Consider the following 17,520-nt stretch of genomic DNA (forward strand, 5'->3'; position numbering starts at 1 on the left):
CTCCTCTGTCCACAGAATTCTCTGGACAAGAATACTGGAGTGGGTAGCCATTCCCTTCTCCAGGAGATCTTCCCAACCCAAGGGTCTAACCCAGGTCTCCTGCAATGTGGATTCTTTACACTGTGATACACCAGAGACGCACAAGTTGGTAGTTGGTAAAAGCTGCCTAAAGAGCCAAAGGCATAGAAAGACCCTGTGTCCTGTTCAATGTGCTTCAGCCTCAAGTAAGTTCTGCCAATATTTAGCCAGCTATAGAGGAGGGAGATAGCCCTTTTCAACATTCTTTTTTTTTTTTTTAAGTATTTTTGAAAATTTATTTATATGGCTGCACCAGGTCTTAGTTGTAGCACCCAGTATTTTTTATTTTTTTAATTTTTTTTAGTTGTAGCACGCGGGATTTACGTCTCTGGCAAGGTCAAACCTGGGCTGCCTGCATTGGGAATGCAGAGTCTTAACCACTGGACCACCAGGGAAGTCCCCATCATTATCTTTTTTTTTTTTTTAATTACAAATAATGCATTTAATTGTTTTAGCTTCTTGCAGTACTCCTGGGTCAGGAAGATCTGCTGGAGAAGGGATAGGCTACCCATTCCAGTATTCTTGGGCTTCCCTTGTGGCTCGGCTAGTAAAGAAACTGCCTGCAATGCCGGACTTGGGTTCGATCCCTGGGTTGGATAGATCTCCTGGAGAAGGGAAAGACTACCCACTACAGTATTCTGGCCTGGAGAATTCCAAGGACTGTCCATGGGGTTGCAAAGAGTTGGACACGACTGAGTGACTTTCACTTTCATTTCACACTTTCAGTACTCACGTGACAGAAGCTTCCCTGGTGGCTCGGAGGGTAAAGAATCTGCCTGCAATGCAGGAGACCCGGGTTTGATCCATGGGTCAGGAAGATCCTTTAAAGAAGGAAATGGCAACCCACTCCAGTATTCTTGCCTATAGAATTCCATGGACAGAGGAGCCTGGCGGGTTACAGTCCATGGGGTTGCAAAGAGCTGGATACTACTGAGTGACTAACACACACACAACAGAAACTGACAAATCCATGTTGTTGTTTAGTCACTAAGTTGTGTCTGAGTCTTTGACACCCCATGGACTGTGGCCTGCCAGGCTCCTCTGTCCATGGAATTTCCCAGGAAAGAATACTGGACGCATCGTTGTCTTTTAATAAATGAGACTTGGTCCTTTGGCTTCTTGGGCCATGAGAAGCCCCATTGGCAGACTCCTGGGCTGCAGTGACGATGAATTGATGGTGCAGGTCTGTTGTGTTGCACCTCTCGCCACCCAGACCTCACAGGAGGCACTCCTGCTGTTGTCTGTAAATCCTTCAGATAGTTTCCCCAAACCCAACACCAGCTGATGTAAACCTGTAATGGTCTCAAGGTAGCTGCCTCAAACCCTGTCACATCTTACTGCGCGTTTGGCCTGCCAGAATATTTACCCAGCCACCTCAAATTCCACTAAGTTCTCTATAAACCTTGTTTTAAAATATGCATTGTCCCTTAGATATTTCTCAGTATTGGCTCTTGGACAAATCCTTTATCTTCAGTTGACCTTACAATTCAGTTAAAAATAAAGACCCACTCTCTCATAGAATGATCACGGCTTGGAGCTCCACTGGTGAGTGGGGCAACTTGAGGTCATAGGAATTTTATGTACATCACGGAGATACTTTCAACCTGAGTGGCTCTTCTAGGGACCATGCACATTTAAAGATGTCCTTTTGTTTGGTTCTCGGATCTAGGTGGCCTGGTGGAATCTTCTTGTTTGTAGTCCTTGAGTCACTTTGCCTACCTGTGGAACAGATCAGAGGAGTGGGACAAGATTTTGACATCTAGCTCTTCCTAAACTCTGCCGACACTGTAATTTATTTGGGGGACCCCTTGGCAGCAACATCTTCAATGGGCACTCTTGTTCTGAGGAGGGCAGGTCTTAAAGGTGGTTCGAGAAGCACCTCTTCCTTTTACCTTTTCCTCTCTCTTACCCTTTCTCTGTCCCTTCTTCCATTGTTTAGAGAGTCTGTTGAGGCACAGTTTACAATTACACCGCAGAGTTCGCCTATGTTAAGCGCACAGTTCAATAAGCTTTAGTAAATGCATCCAGTTGTGGGGACATAAACCACAGACCAGCTTTCAGAAGCCCCTCATCACCCCACAAAGTCCCCTCGAGCTCATGGGCAGTCCCTCTCCGCTCCCCTCCCCAACCCCCAGCAGCCGCTGCTGTTTCTAGTTTGCCTTCCTAGAAATTGCACGTGAATAGGATCATACAGTATGGAGTCTTTCGTGACTGGCTTCTTTCACTTGCTGTAATGTTTTTGCAGGCATCAGTAGTTCATTCCCTCCATCTTTTATTTTTTGACTTGGCTTTGTCTCTCTCTCTTAGACACACACCTACCTCTTCTTTTCTTACTGAATTCTCTGCCTTTTTTTTTTTCATCCTAAGTCTTGATCTGGCCTTTGGGTGATAAGGTGCAATTAGGAGAGAAGTGTGGAGTAAATGTACCGAACCCTCCTACGTGGGTACCTACAGAGGCAGCCGGCCAGCCTGTGGGGGCCTGACCCAGCCCCGTGGGGGCCCAGGCTGCGTCATCCCTCGCGGCAGTGATGGTGGGGGGCAAGGAGAGGTGAAACAGGGTGGGGTGTGGGAGGTGCACTCCTCAGAGTTTCAGGCCCTGAGCCTTTGTCCAAGAGGACTGGAATGAGCACAAGACAAAGCTGGGTGAATAACGTCAGTTTACTGATTCCACTCAGGGTGGAGTGAGACCTGAAGGGGTGCCCTCCGCAGAGGGACCCCAGGCCATGGGGCCCACCCACTAAGGGCCAATGGGTCCCCTTGGACTTCTGGGTAGAAGGGCAGCAGCTGGGTAGCCGGTGGGGGCTCAGCAAGCCCAGGCCTGGGACTGAGCGGATCGCTGTTGCTGTCTGTGGATGCTCGAGCCAGACCCCAAAAAGAGAGTGGCAGAAGGTGAAAAAGATAACTGGGAACGTGGGTTTCGGTTTCAGTGGCGAGGAGGAGGAAGGGAGGCTTGTGGGCACGGAGGAAGGGCGGCCAGGAGGAAGGCTTCTGCCCGGCCAGCTCCAGGGCCAGCTCCCTTGCTAGACAACTCGGCTGCTGCCTTCACAAATGCTGCTGTCACTCCCATCTCCCAGCTCGGAACCTGGAAAGCAAGAGGACGCTCAGGCTGCGGGCTCTGTCGTGGAGGAGGATGGCATCATTGCCCTTTCTGCCCAGCTCCCCCAAGCCCCTGCCCCAGCACCAGTGACCAGACACACATACACCACACATACACGGTACAGTGCCTGGAACAGTGTGAGGCACAGAGACCCCGAAGACTTTCAGGGATCAAATTGGCTGGACACAGAGGGTCATGTGATGGGAGGGGGGCGCACAGAGCCAGTGAGAAGCAGTGGAGTCAGAGCGGAGGAGGTGAGGTGGGGGTGCTTTCTTTATTCTTGGGAAAGATTCTTATTCTCAGTATTTCTTTTCTCATTGGCTGGAGTGAGCGCGCTCCTTATTTGGAAGCACATTCTGACTGGTGAAGGGCAAGGGAACAAAAGTAATCGCCTCCCTCCATCCCTACCTGGACCCTTATCAGCTTCTTCCTCCACCACAACGCAGCCCCAGCTCCAAGAGCTGCCCACCTTCTTTCCCCTTCCTCTTTCCCCCAAATCTAGTTGCCTTGACTTGTACATTGTGGGGGGGGGGTGGGGGTGGGGGTTGGTGGCATGTGCTCCGGCCCAGCCTTGGCTGAAGGCCTTCATGGCCATTCCTGTCCACACCTGTACTGATGGCTGCTGGAGGCGTGATTCCCCTCCCTGGACTTGGACTTGGCTGTGGTGACCATTATTCGTGCCAGCCAAGAAGCAGCTGTCAGGGGGGCTCTGTGTGACAGTCTGTTAGACCCAGGCACGCCCACCCAGGGCCTCTCCCCAGCAGCCCTTACCTCGGTTCCCAGGCGCCCAGGACAGGGTGCCCAGCGAGAAGGTTGGCATGAGCCACAGACAGGCTGGCATCTTTGTGTCACCTGCTGGGCCCTGATGTTTTGCCTTTTCCCTCCCTGGTTACCTGCCTGGGGCTAGGGCGGCGGGTCACAGCTGTGAGTCAGGTGAGCCCTGCCAGGCTGCCGGGGACCAGAGAAGCCATGGCCCCAGGGGGAGGGCGCGAGGCGTGTGGATCCGCCTTGGGCTGCCCTGGCTCTTGTCCTGATCAGGGCCCGGGCGGGAAGCCAGGCCCCGGCGGCGTCTGACCAGCATGCCAAGACGGTCCCTCTGCGCGGGGCTGCCCCTGCCAGCGCCTGGGGTGTGCGCAGAGCTCGGACAGGCGGAGAGGGCCTAGACCCGTTTCCCGCGGGGGAACTCTGAGGCCCCCACCTTAGGACTCTACCGGGAGGGGGGTGGAGCCTACAGCTAGTCCCAGCTTCCTGAAGAGACGTGGTTAGAGACACGGTGCGGGGGCCGGGGGCGGGGACCGTCTGCCTCGGAGCAACACAGGAGGCAGGCTTCCCTCCGCGGCGACTCTGTTTTAAGCACCACCCCGGGGGCGCTCTTCTCCCGTCCTCTAGAGATGTCACCCAAACCGGGGGCCCCAGACCAGGAGCCGCGGTGCCCCTTCCGCATCCCCAAGCTGGGGTGTGGAGGGAGGCTCTGCCTCCTGCTCCGGGCCGCCCCCCGCCGCAGGGCGGCAGCGGGCCCCGCTGGGCACTAGGGGTCGCCCCTGCCCAGCCAGACCCGCCCGGGCGCGCCCGCCGCAGCAGGTTTCCCGAACCGGGAAGAGCGCGGGCGCCTCCGGGGAGGGGCGCGGCCGGGCGCCGCGCCGAGAGCCTGCCCGGAGCCTCGGGCCACCGAGCCTTCCTGGCCGACGCGCTGGGGACCTTTCGGGACCGAGCGTGGGCTCTCACCGAAGGCCGGGCGCAGACGGGGTGCATGCGCCCGCACACAAAGGTCTTTCCTAGCCCTCACCGCTCGCTGCCTGCCCTCCCTTCCCGGCGGCCCGAGGGGGAGCAGCTGCTCGGGGTCGGCCCGGGCGGCGGCGCCGGGGGACCGGCCGCCCATCCCGAGTGGCCCCGGGACCTTGCGAGGGCGCGAGGGGGCTCTGGGCCCTCACCCGGCTCGGCTGGACCCCCGCGGTGGCGCCCGGGGACTGGGACCCTACGAGTTCCTTTTGTGAACGGTGAGCCTGGTAGAGCCCTCCCCACTCTGAAAATGAGCTGCCGGGTTCTGGGACTGCGTGCCCTGAATAATAGATTGGGTGCTCTAGGGTCCTCATCTGGGCCCCACCCTGTGGAGCTTTGAGCTGGTTCAGCCTCTGCAGGCGGGTCGGTTTGCGGGGGGGCGGGGTGTGGGTCCCCAAAGCATGACCATGACCACTGTATCAGGGTCACCAGGCGCCCACCCCAGTGCCTGAATCTGTGTCTCTGGGAGGGGCCTAGGAATCTATATTTTTCTAAGTTCCCCAGGTGATTCTGATGGCAAAGCCTGAGTGGAAATATCTGTTTTAACCCTTTTAAGGCAGGCCGTTGTGACGTTTCTCTCCAGAACAGCCTCTGGGGATGGAACTGTCACCTCTGGCACCCCCTTCCTTAGCTCACTGTAACATTTATCCTCCCAGCTGATGGGAAGGTTCTTCCCACATCTGACCACCAGCTTGCCTGCTTTAATTGAGCATGTTTTCTTTAGTCGGGTTTTCTATGGGATCATAAGCCTGCTTTGGAGACAGCTGGCCTGGCTCTTTGGCCCTTTCCCGATACTTGTTTTCCTTGTTCAACTTCTGAATCCAGCAGGCCCACTGGCTTGGGCCGAAGAGTGAGAAAATCCAGTAACTCCAATACTAGCTTGTGAATGATGGTGGTCCCTTTAGGTAATGGCTGCACAGCGCCCTTCCGGGGTTTAAAAGAAAACCCAAGAGGCTTCCCCAAGTGCTGGATGCTGGAGAATCCCAGCAAAGGGAAAGGAAAAAAAACCTGCAGCGGGTCATCCTATGTCCAAGGAAGACTGATCCTCCCATCCTCCCTTTGCCCGCCTTTGCTCTCGCTTTCAGCTTGAGTTCAAACTCATCTCCTCTGCATCCAGCACACTTGGACTGCCTTGCTGACTGCTGCAGCTAGGGTTTCCCCAGCTTTGTGGGGTTATTTTTGCCTCTGGGGGCAGGGGGTGGTTATTACTTCCTTCCATAGGATTAGGTTGAACACAGCCACAGAAAGACAGCAAATTGCCAAACACCCTCAACATGGCAGGACTGATCCCCACACCTACTTTCATTTTCTTCCGGCCTGGGTTGTGGGTAGTTTCTTGACAACTATGGGAAAGAAGACAATGAAAAATGAACCGTTTTTTTCCAAAGCAATTGTGAACAGATGTCTAATCCCCTAGCCCCGGGAATATTCTAGGAATCCCTGACATCACCTTAAAGGGGCAGAGGAGGAGGCGTGGAGGTGCAAGGGCAGTGTTGATATTCAGCACCTGTGGGGCGTAGGCGCCTCCTAAAGACAGCGTCAGCGATAGCACAGGTCACCTTCGCCCGTTTGGGGCATCTAAATTTGGCAGTGTGAACAGACCTGCGTCCTCTCAGCAATTGATCTGAGCAGCAGAACCCCATCCGGATGGTCCAGAGTCACATTTCCAGGCAGTGGGGGTGAAAGCGGTGCTAATTGGCCACTTGCCTCACCACTGGCTTTTAAACAATCGGTTGTATTCTCCGCCCGGCAGGAAGCAGCAGGCCCATCAAGGCTCTGGGCTCCCTCTTTGTTCTGACTTTATGGCATTTTATGCCACAATGAGAAACACTGTTTACTCCGTGGGAGGCCATTGTGCCAGGCTGCGAGGATGTGGGCTCTGGGGCAGAGGGGCTCCCCCCCAGGGGGAGGAGGGCCTTTGTGACAGGCTGGGGAACAAAACAAGGGGTGCTGGACACTGTTACTGGGGCAACTGCCTGGCCAGTGTAGCCCCTGGGTCCCTCTCCCCAGAAGGCCGGGGGGAAGGGCAGAAGGTTGGAATTTCTTCTAGAGGAGCAGTGCTAGTTACCTGGTAAATTATACATCCGCCGGGCGCTAGCAACGGCCTGCGTGTTCCCCAGGCTGCTAGGACGACCTCATCCCGCCTCTAGATTCTGTGCCCGGAGATGGTGGCTATCTAATGATGGCCACCAGGGGGCGCCAACTTGGTGAGTAGGCAAGCTTTCCCAATAATTGGCCAAGCCTGGGCCTTGCATAATTTTGGGTAGATTTGGTCTTCTGAGGCAAGGGTTTTCCATTTTGTAGAAATGGTGTGAATGGGGAGAGCCTAGGGAAAGTCCATGGAGCCTCACACACGGATAGGCCAGTGAGATTTCAGAGTGACTTCAGCGCCCTCCCTTCCCCCTCCCTCCAGGTGAAGTGTGAAAGTAGCACACCTGTGGCAGAAGACAGGTGGGTACTTGTGCCAGGAGGGCATCGTGGAAGGCGTGGGGTCCCGCCTGCGCTCTGCCTGTTAGCGTGCACACACACAGAGGAATTCTTTCTATTTCATCTAGTTTGGCAAATTAGGCACTTGAGAGGTGTAAGGAAGCTGCCCTGGGCAGGCAGGGAGAGCAATTTCGGGTACAGGGTCATTTCATTGAGGGGGGGAGATGGACAGCGTGGCACAGACAAAACCCACAGCCAGGAGGAAGCCCAGGTTAGGGAACCCCGGAGGGTGCAGTCCCTGAATACTGGAGTGCCCCACATGGGCGCTGAAAGGGAGAAGGTGGAGGGAAGGCATGTCCATTTAGCTTCACCCTGCAGAACAGTCCTGTATCCCCATGAGATTAAAGGGTGAGCCAAGTAGGTCAGGTGAGGCTGGTGGGGCCCCATGTTCTCTGGAGATGCTCCCACTGTGAACAGCTGAAGAGAGAAAAGGCCAGTTTCCTGCTAGGCTTTGCAGAGCATAACAGTCACTGCTCCCTTCAGCCCACACCTCATTCTGTGCCCACTTAAATCTGGCCCTCCATCTCCAGTGCCCCCCACGTGGGTCCCCTCACCCTGTCCCAGTGCAGCCACCGCCCAGCTGGGCTCTTCCCCCTTCAGCCCACCCTCCACATGGCCGCTCCTGTTCCCTCTCAGAAACATAGCTCTCCTGACCTGTCAACCCCAGGCTAGAAAGCCTGCCATAGCCTCCCAGAGCTGCACCCAACCCCGTCACATCCTGCTCACTTCTGGCCGGCTCTGGACACACTCAGTGCCTTGACTTTCCCAGACACGCAAGTCTTTTCCTTCCTGAGGCTTTGTGTTCCCTTCTGCATGGATGCCCTTCCCTCCCCACCAGCCCTGGCCCGAGATTCAGCTCCAGCATCACCTCCTCAGCTGATCAGTTGACAGGAGCAATAAAGAAGCAGCTTTGCCACCAGGCTCCCAAAGCCGTGGGAAGATGGATGGCAAAGAGGACAAGCTAACTGGATTCAGAGCAAAGCCCTCTGAAATGCTGGTGTGTGTCCCTCCTGCCTGGAGGGTCTGTCCTGGAGAAGGTATGGAAGAAGTGGGCGGGGGAGTGGGCAAGAACAGTGGCCCCCTCCTGTCCTTTAACTCTGCCTTCTTCCACATCCGGCTCCATCTCCTGAAATAACACAAGGCACTTTTTTTTTTTTTTTTTTGGATACTCTTGGTTACCCATCTGTCTCTTTAGACTCTGAATCCCTTTTAGGCGAAGTGAGTCTTGATCATCTTTATATTTCCCAGGATCTAGTTTAGAACTCAAGGGCTTCACTGATGGCTCAGTGGTTAGAGAATCCACCTGCAATGTAGGTCGAGACACAGGTTCAACCCCTGAGTCAGGAAGATCCCCTGGAGGAGGAAATGGCAACCCACTTGAGTATTCGTGCCTAGAAAATCCCATGGACAGAGGAGCCTGAGGGTCTACAGTCCACAGGGTCACAGAGTGTTAGACATGGCTGAGCAGACTGAGCACACTTTAGAACCTAGCACATGGTAGGCATGCAGGAAACCTCTGAATACTTAAATATACCTTAAACTTGAAAGTGTTCCTTTACCTGGAATACCCTTTTCTCTCCATAAATTTATATTATCACTTTCTCCAAAACATAACTCAATACTTGCCTCTTGAAGAAGCACGTATTGTTCACTTTTTCATTGCTTGAGCATCAGGAGGTTACTGAGTACCTAGTATGTGCCAGGCATTTTCAAGGCACTGGAGGACCACATGTACAAAAGAGGTAAGTGTTCCTTGTTCCAACTTGCCAATGACCATATCCTCCCCCCTGACCCACTCCTGCAACTCTTAGCAGACCACATCCTTTTCTGGCAGTAATTTAGCAAGTTTGTAACCACTCAATGCTCCTGGCATCCATAGTGCCTGGGACTTGGTCAGCAGTCAAACATGATTCATTGTGTGTCCAGCTTCAGAGAAAGGACAGATGTAGAAGGTTTGACTTTGCCTTAAAAAGGCTCACAGCCTCACTGGGGAGCCAAATGATTGGTTTATAAGATCACTGAAAACCCCAGGAAGCCACTGTCAGGGAAGATCTTGGGTTTTTTATTTCACAGCCTCTGGGAATTCGCTGGATCTGTTAGTTCTCTTGATCAAGGGCTACTTTTTGATTATTTCCTGGTTTTCCCTATATGTGAGTCTCACCTTCCCACTTGATTATTAGGTCCTCAGAGAAGGGGACATCATGTCTGATAGCCACTTTCCCAGATCCCCATCTCAGCACCTGACACGGGCATAAATGCAGGTATGAATGAGTAATCACCACCATGGACAGGCCTTCATCACTGTGCCTTATTGAGACACAACCAGGAGCCTGTTGTGAACAGCTTTTCAGGTTCTGGTCAGTAAAGAAGACAGAAGGAGGCACTCTTTCCCATCATAGTGCCTCTCTCTTGCTAAACGTCACCCTTAGAATCTTCTGCAAGAAAATACTGAGACTCAAATCCAGAAGAGACTCAATCTGACAAAAGCCACTTGTTACGGCAAACCCACTCCAGTATTCTTGCCTGGAGAATCTCATGTACAGAGGAGCCTGGCAGGCTACAGTCCATGGGGTCATAAAGAGTCAGACATGACTGAGCAACTGAGCACATTCAGACACCTGTTTTCCTACTTCCATTCGGGTACCTCTTAACTGGTTCTTAGTACTGGTTACTGCTTGGTGATTTATATGGGTGAGAGCTACTGGGCTGGCCAAAAAGTTTGTTTGGGTCTTTCTGCAAGATGGTACAAAAACTTGAGTGAACTTTTTGGCCCACCCAATATTTCGGGGGAATCTCAAATTACAAGTAAGCTTGTGACGAGAGATGTGTTGCCTTGTCCTTCCTGCTTCCTTCCCTGCTGGCTCCCGGCTTGCTCCCCGCATCACCTGCTCCTTCTCTGGGATAGTTTTACTAGAACGTTCTCTAGAGTCAAAGCTTTAAGGGCGTGGGTTTTTCATCCAATGGGTTGCACTATCTGTTGCCTTCTCATGTGCGCATTACAGTCCCAGAGGCTAATGTCTCTTGCCTTTGTTAGCTGATGGTGTGGCCATCTGTAACCTATACTGAACCCTGGGTGCTTTGAAGTTCAATGTGCAATAAAAAGTTCATTAAAAAGATGTGGAATTGTGAAAATAAGGTTATAGAAATGTTAACAAAGGATCATTTCCTGCTTCCTGCTATACTTAAAAAAAAAAGTGTATTTCTCTAAGGAATTTATGTCACTATTAAAACTACGGAAGAGTGAAAGGAAGGACAGGCCTGGGTCAGAGAGAGGGTGAGATGCCTGAGGAGATATCTTGGCGAAGACCCAGCCTGTTGTCTTAATTGAGAGCTCAGGGTCTAAGGGGAGAATGGAAGCCAGAAAGATATAGAGACAGATCTCAAATTCTTATGACTAATGGTTTGAACCCAACATTTCTAGTGGCGTGCGTGTGTGCTCAGTCATGCCTGACTCTGTAACCCCATGGACTGTAGCCCACCACGCTCCTCTGTCCATGAGATTCCCCAGGCAAGAATACTAGAGTGGATTGCCATTTCCTCCTCCTAGGGGATCTTTCCAACCCAGGGATCAAACCCATGTCTCCTGCATTGGCAGGTGGATTCTCTGCCACGGAGTCACCACGGAAGCCCATTTCTAGCAGGGATGGCTCCAAATGGATTGCCACGGCCTCCAGTGGTGCAGGGACTGGGGCTGTGTAGGAAGCACTTGGAGTCGTGTGGTTTCAACTCCAGACAGTGACGGGTGCTGGCAGGTGCCTCTTGTCCACTTGAGGTGGAAGAGTAAAGACAGAGAGCCAAGATGGTGAAGACAAAGAGGTACATGGGACATGTCACAGAGCATCACTAAAACTGCCTCACGGTTCCACTGGTGGCTTGTCCACTGCGACACTGGCTTGCTTTCCAGTGGTGACCTTTTTTTTTTATTTTTTTTGGCATGTGGAGCTGTATGTGGGATCTTAGTTCCTTGACCGGGGATCAAACCTGTATCCCCTGCATTGGAAGCACGGAGTCTTAACCACTGGACTACCAGGGATGTCCCTTCTGAACCTTTGAACTCTGTGAACCTGTGAATTTAGTCCCTTCTGAATCTGTGGTGACCTTCTGCAGTGAGCAGAAGGTCAAATTTCAAGCCTCAGGGGGTGTCCTGGGAACTCCAAACACTAAAAGCATGTCAGTGCCTGGCATGGCCTTCAGGTAAGGAAGGCACCCATGTCCTGCGGTGCTCTTCCCTGGCCCGGCCACCGGGGGGCATTTAACCAGGAGGGCAGTCTCTTGGGGCTCAGGGTTCTGACTTAATAATGGCCAAGGGTATTTGTACATTTCAGAGGTTGCCCTGTTCTCCCTCATTTTGATCTGAGTGGTGGATCTAGGCTTCTCGCCCCACACCATGCAGTCTCCTAGAGGGCCCTGTTTCTTTTATTAAAGGAAGGGCGGCCACAGATGATCATTCCTGGTAAATACGCTGTCACTTCTCTAATGACAGATGGGACCCCATCAGCACCTTTGTTTCTTGGCATACACACACACACACAGACGCTGGGATAACACACCCTGGGAGCCAAAGCAAAATAAACAGCCCCCTTGGCTGGGGGCAGGGAAGGTTCTTGTTTCTCACGGACCCTCCTTGCTTGGGCAGCGGACATCCACGCGTAACGCACACCCAGCCCCCGCAGCCTTGCTGGCCTCTATTTTGGGGGCCAAATATCCGTAGAGACCCACTTGCTTATATAACCATTAATGACCATTTAATTACCACTCATATTTAATAGGAAACAATTACGTGACCTGGTGGCTCAGACGGTAAAGAATCTGCCTGCAATGCAAGGGACCCAGGTTCGATCCCTGGGTCAGGAAGATCCCCTGGAGGAGGGAATGGCTATTCATGCTGGTATTTTTGCCTGGAGAATCCCATGGACAGAGGAGCCTGGTGGGCTACAGTCCTTGGGGTTGCAAACAGTCAGACACGACTAGGCAACTAACACTCACCCTTGCCGGTCACTTTTCAGCCAGAGGGCCACTGTGCCTACACCTGGCACATGAGTCTTGGTGCCAATGATGACAGTGCCTCATCCCACCCGCTGAACACAGATACACACCTACTAAAGCACACACAAGGTCGGGGACGCTGCTGCTGACGGTCCAGGCAGGGCCCCACTCACCCTCTCTCTAGTGACCCGGTTGTGGTTGAGTCTCATGAGTTCTGCAAACCTCTGTTCATAGAGATGAAGCAGCAGCACCAGGTACAAGCCTGAATTCATCAGCTCGTTTTGTACCTACAGGTGGACAAGAAAGCCTTTAAGTTCATCTATAAAATATTCATGGTCTCAATCACAGGGTGGGGGATACTAGGCCAAGAGGGGACAAGTAATAGGAACGAGAGCCCAAGCCCCAAGGCAAGGCCTGCTCCAGAGGGGAGAACAGAGCAAAAGGGGACCCAGGGTGGAGGCAGGGTAGCCTTCCTGGAATCCTTGACTGCCTAGTGGAGGATGCCTGAAGAAGTTCCTGGCTTGGTCCTGGTCTGTGGACACTTACTGAGTAGTTACCTGCCGTAGCCTTGAGCTGAGTGTCAGGAGAACACAGGGCCAAAGGTCTCAGCTCCCTGCTGGGACCCCATTCTGTCATGTGGGAGAGAGTGTGCCTCATTCATAGACGGCTCCAGTACCAGCGGGATGTGTCAAGGGCCACAGAAGAGTCGTGAAGGGGAAGAAAGAGGCTGGTGGCATATGACCTGGAAGACAGTGTCTCTGATGGTCCTAAAAGGATGGGAGGGACTTTGGTAGGTGGCTCTGGGGGGCATTCAGGACCTTTCAGACAGAAGCGCTGACTGGCAGCACACACATGAGGGGGCGGAGTGTTTGTTGGGCAAAATTCTCTACTCACCAGTATAGCTGGAGTATATGGGGAGGGGGCTTTGAATTTTTAAAAAATCTTGGCATGGGCTGGGGAGATGGTAAGGTGGGATCATATTAGGCAGAACGGAGGCAATTGGATGTCATGTTACGTATACACATGTAGCTGCTGGGCACCAAGAAGAGGAGTCAACAGGATGAGGCTGTGTGACTCAGGAAAGCGGATGGGTCTGTTGGAGAATCTGGGACACAAGTGCCATGGTGGGAACATTTGATGTTCCTACATCCCTCATTTGCTCAGGGAAAGGGCCTCAGGCCTTAGTTCTCTAAGTTTCTCCTTTCACAACTGGGCTTAGTGATGGTCGCACCTAGGGGCTCCCTGATTCCCCACCCTCCCCAGCTGTCCTGTTGTCACCTAAGCCCCAGAAAGCATGTGCCTGGCCGGGCCTCGGATGGCACCGCGAACCTCACGGCTTCTGCGCATGCTCTTTCTCACGTGGTCTGTCAGCTTGTTTTTGTGCGTCTGTTTCTTTTGAAAATCTTTATTTAGTTGTGCAGGGTCTCCGTTGCAGCACTCGGAATCTTTGATCTTTAGTTAGGGCATGTGGGATCTTTAGCTGCAGCATGCAAACTCTTAGTTGCAGGAGGTGGGATCTAGTTCCCTGAGCAGAGATCGGAGCCCGACCCCCGGCACTGGGAGCATGGGGTCCCAGGCTCCGCACCACCAGGGAAGTCCCTTTGTGTCTCTGCTGTGAAATCTCTGCCACTTTCCACCTTTCCGAGGCTGTGTCCATGACTTTCTTTATAGCCGTCACAAGGTCGCCTCCTTGCAGAAATCTTCCTGATGAAACTCATTTGTTTCAGGCGTTCCTCCCTGAGTCCTAAGCCTTCATCTTTGCTGTGTATGCCGCATCGTGCACTGGCTAATGTCTTTGCTTTTTCTCGGTGGGTGGGTGGTGGTGTATTTTTCTCACTGGTGCTGACAACACGGGGAGGTTCCTCTAGGGAAGATCTGACCATCCGAGTGACTGTGACACCTCTGTCCTCGGCTCCTTTGGCGGTCTGTCTTGCAGAGCCTCGCCCCGTGGACCTGCCTCGACCTTCAATAAACTCTCAGATTTGTGATGACTCCTCCCCGTCTGCCGCTTTATTTCCCCATCTGTCCTCGGGTCAGATCTCCAGGGTGGGAGGATCTTAGGAAACCCCAGAGGACTAGAAGCCCTGGCAGAGGGCACGGCCCTTGACATCACCCTTGGGAAAGGTCGAAACCGTGACTGCTTTCCCAGGAGGACTGAAGCTCAGCCTTGACACAGTAGCATCTCAGCGCCTCCTCCTTCCTTTCCCCCGGAGGCCCAAGGGGCTTCACAGACCTGGCGTCCTGTTCCCATCCCGTGGAGGGCAGCACAGGAAGCCGGCAGAGAGCACACCCCTTCCAGGATGGACCGGCTGCCAGAGAAGGTGCTCAAGCTGAGCAAAGATCCTTGTGCTCTTCCCTTCTGCATCGGGGCCAGCTCTGAATCTTGGTGACCACCAGCCTCAAGGTCACTGCTTGAGCCCCCTCCACCGCCCTACAGACCTGCCTTCAAAGACTCCAGCCAACAGTCCTTAGCGGTTAGCCTATTTTTAGCCTTTCTCTTCTGACCTTGGCCTAGAACAGGCAGAGAGGAGATGGCGCGTTTCTCCTTTTTCTGTGTTAAAGGCCTCCTCCCACCTTCCCCAGGAGTCGGTGCTTCCTTTGCCATCTGTCTCAGGAACCACCGCCTCTGGGAAGCCTTCCCGGACTACCTACCACACAGACCAAGCCTTGTCCCTCGTTGACTTTTCCAGGTGGGGGGTCTCCCGTGAGCTGTCGATGGCTCTCTCCTGAGTGCCTGCTTCACCAGGAAGCCTTTCTGCTCCCAGACACTCCGATGCATAATGGCAAATCAATCAGCTAGAAAATGGCTTGGAACTATCAGGTTTGTCAAAGCGTGCAGGGAAATCATTTACTTTTTATGACTCCATAAGACCCGGAGGCATGCAGATGGGAAAATATCCACTAATGTTTTCTGCAGATCATTTGAAAAGTCACTTCCAGCAGATTGTGTCTCTGCTCTGGTCTGTGGGAGGGAACCTGTCACTCGGTGCCATAAATCTCACTGGCCCAGCTCCATTGTGTGTGCCCTTTGCCGAGCCTGTGATGCTGGGCAAAAGGGGCCGGGCGGGCCAATCGGGGCAGGCATTTCATAGTCAGCTTGGAGTCATCCTTTTTACCCTAAGCCACAAGTGGGAGGCATTTGTTATCAGAGAGTTCCATCCGTCATGTTTGGTCGGTAAGAGCAGGATGAGCTAATTTTTGGAGCATTATTTATTGGAGTTGCTCCCGACCTGACCCTCCTTGGCCCATGTGCATCACACTTTGCTGGCCACGTGCAACAGCAGAGATGGGGGTGGGGAGGCACGTGAAGTAGTGGGCAGGAGCTCAGGGGGGCACTCAGCCCACCTACCAGATGTTCTTCTTCCTTTTCTCCTGCCCTTTTATTTTGTTCAAATCCATTTCGGCAGAGAGATTTGTTATGGATGGAAATTCTCAATGTAATCTGCTCAAAGAAAGACAGCCTGGCTAGGAGTTCTAGCAAGTCGTTAAATATGTTCCAAGGATGCTCCCAGGTGTGAGGGGGATTAGGTGGCTGTGTGTGTCCAGGGACATCTGTCCATGGCCGAGAGGGAGCACGGTCAGGCCTGTGCTTCCAAGCAATGACAGCCAGAGGCCCGCTGAGCCCCTCCTGTGTGGCAGGGGCCAGGATGGCAGGGACACTACTCCATCACACAGGGAGCCTGGGATCCCAGAATGGGCAGCCTAGGACCACCATGCCCTGTGACGTTGGGCAAAGACTTTTAACTGTGCATGGGCAAGGGGACTCCATTTATCAATGGGGAGAATTGTAGCCTCTGCACTGCCTCATTTCCTCAAGGCGTTATGACAAAATGAGCTAATACGAGTGGACATGGTATTTCGCAAAACAGAAAACATCCTGCAACAGACAAGAGCTAAAGCTAGGATTCGGGGCAAGGACCACACGTGCCTTGCCTGCCCCTCTGCTCCTAGTGCCCGGCACATGCCTGGGATATGATTGCTCAATAAATACATGCATGGATCAAAGAATGAGGGGGAAAGTGTGTAATTTGGGGTTAGTGATGACTTTTGACTCTAGTGGTCCCAACTTTAACACATGTCAGAATTACTGAGAGGGTCTTTTAGATGCAGTTACTGGACACCCCTTTTTTTCCAGATGCTGATTCAGTGGGTTTGGGTGGGGCCCAAGAATGTGCATGTCTAACAAATCCCCAGATGATGCTGTGGGCCCTGGTTTGGCAACTGCCCATCTTTGAGAGCCCCCTGCTCTCAGCTAAGGATCAACAGTTGGTAGCCAGTAAGCAGAAGCTGGCCTGTGGATGTGCTCTGGTTGAAAGGAAGGAGGGAAGGAAAGAAGGAAGGATGTGACCACCTTCCGCTGGAGGGAGTATTCACTGCCCCGCCACAGTCGCCACCACTCCCAGAGGATGGCACTCGGGAGATTCTGAGCAGCTGTTAACCTGCCTGGTCTCTATGGCATTTGAGTGTACAATCTCTGACCTCAACTTTTCTTAAACTTCTTTTCTCCTGGTCCATTTTGGAACCTGGACTATTCCTTGGAGCTCTACCTGTTGCCATCCAGGAGCTCTTCCTTCCGCTCAGAAACCCAATCAACCAACCCATCAATCAATCATAAGTCCCACCTCCAGGTTCAAGAGCATGTGGAGTTGCTTCACGGGCAACACTGCAGGGAGGTGGGCAGTGGCTGTGGAATGCCTGCTGGGCTTCATTTTCAGGCATCTTTGAATAAGTGTGGGAGCAAGTTGATGCCAGCCCCAGCAGGCCAATAAATGGACCACCTGATGCCCACAGCCCAAGGTGCTTAGGTCAGGTCCTGGCCTCCCCGCCACCCCCACCAGCTGATTTAGCTTCATGGGGCCACTCCCCAGACAGCCTATAGGAGTTTCTAATCTAGCCACCTGGAGCCTGGTAACAAGCTCTGGTGGACCCTATGGGGACCACCCAGTGTCCAAAAAAAGGAGGGATAATTGGATTTCAGTACCTTGTTAGAGGCCACGGTTAGCATTCTTGCTGGCCCTACTCAGGTGCATTGAACCAAACCAGAGAAACACACACTAATCCAAGCCCCTCAAGGAATATTGACAGTGCCGGCT

The 17,520-nt window shown here is 53.0% G+C and overlaps 1 protein-coding gene across 2 annotated transcripts in view; it reads right to left on the minus strand.

The window, feature by feature from the left end:
- Positions 1-2,701: 2,701 nt before the first annotated feature.
- Positions 2,702-17,520, minus strand: part of MARCHF10 (membrane associated ring-CH-type finger 10) — a 96,976-nt gene continuing 82,157 nt past the window's right edge. Inside the window, exons 9-11 of one of the 2 annotated variants that reach the window (XM_061144313.1) lie at positions 12,601-12,714; positions 6,255-6,297; positions 2,702-3,160 (exon numbers count right to left, since the gene is read on the minus strand). In XM_061144313.1, the coding sequence (XP_061000296.1) occupies positions 3,099-3,160; positions 6,255-6,297; positions 12,601-12,714 (219 nt within the window). In that variant the 3' untranslated portion in view covers positions 2,702-3,098. Of the gene's footprint in view, positions 3,161-3,946; positions 4,393-6,254; positions 6,298-12,600; positions 12,715-17,520 lie in introns of those variants that run through there. The other variant, XR_009693055.1, reaches the window with a different exon arrangement.

The sequence above is a fragment of the Dama dama genome, chromosome 5 (genome assembly GCF_033118175.1).
Source record: "Dama dama isolate Ldn47 chromosome 5, ASM3311817v1, whole genome shotgun sequence".
In the NCBI taxonomy this organism is placed as follows: domain Eukaryota; kingdom Metazoa; phylum Chordata; class Mammalia; order Artiodactyla; family Cervidae; genus Dama; species Dama dama.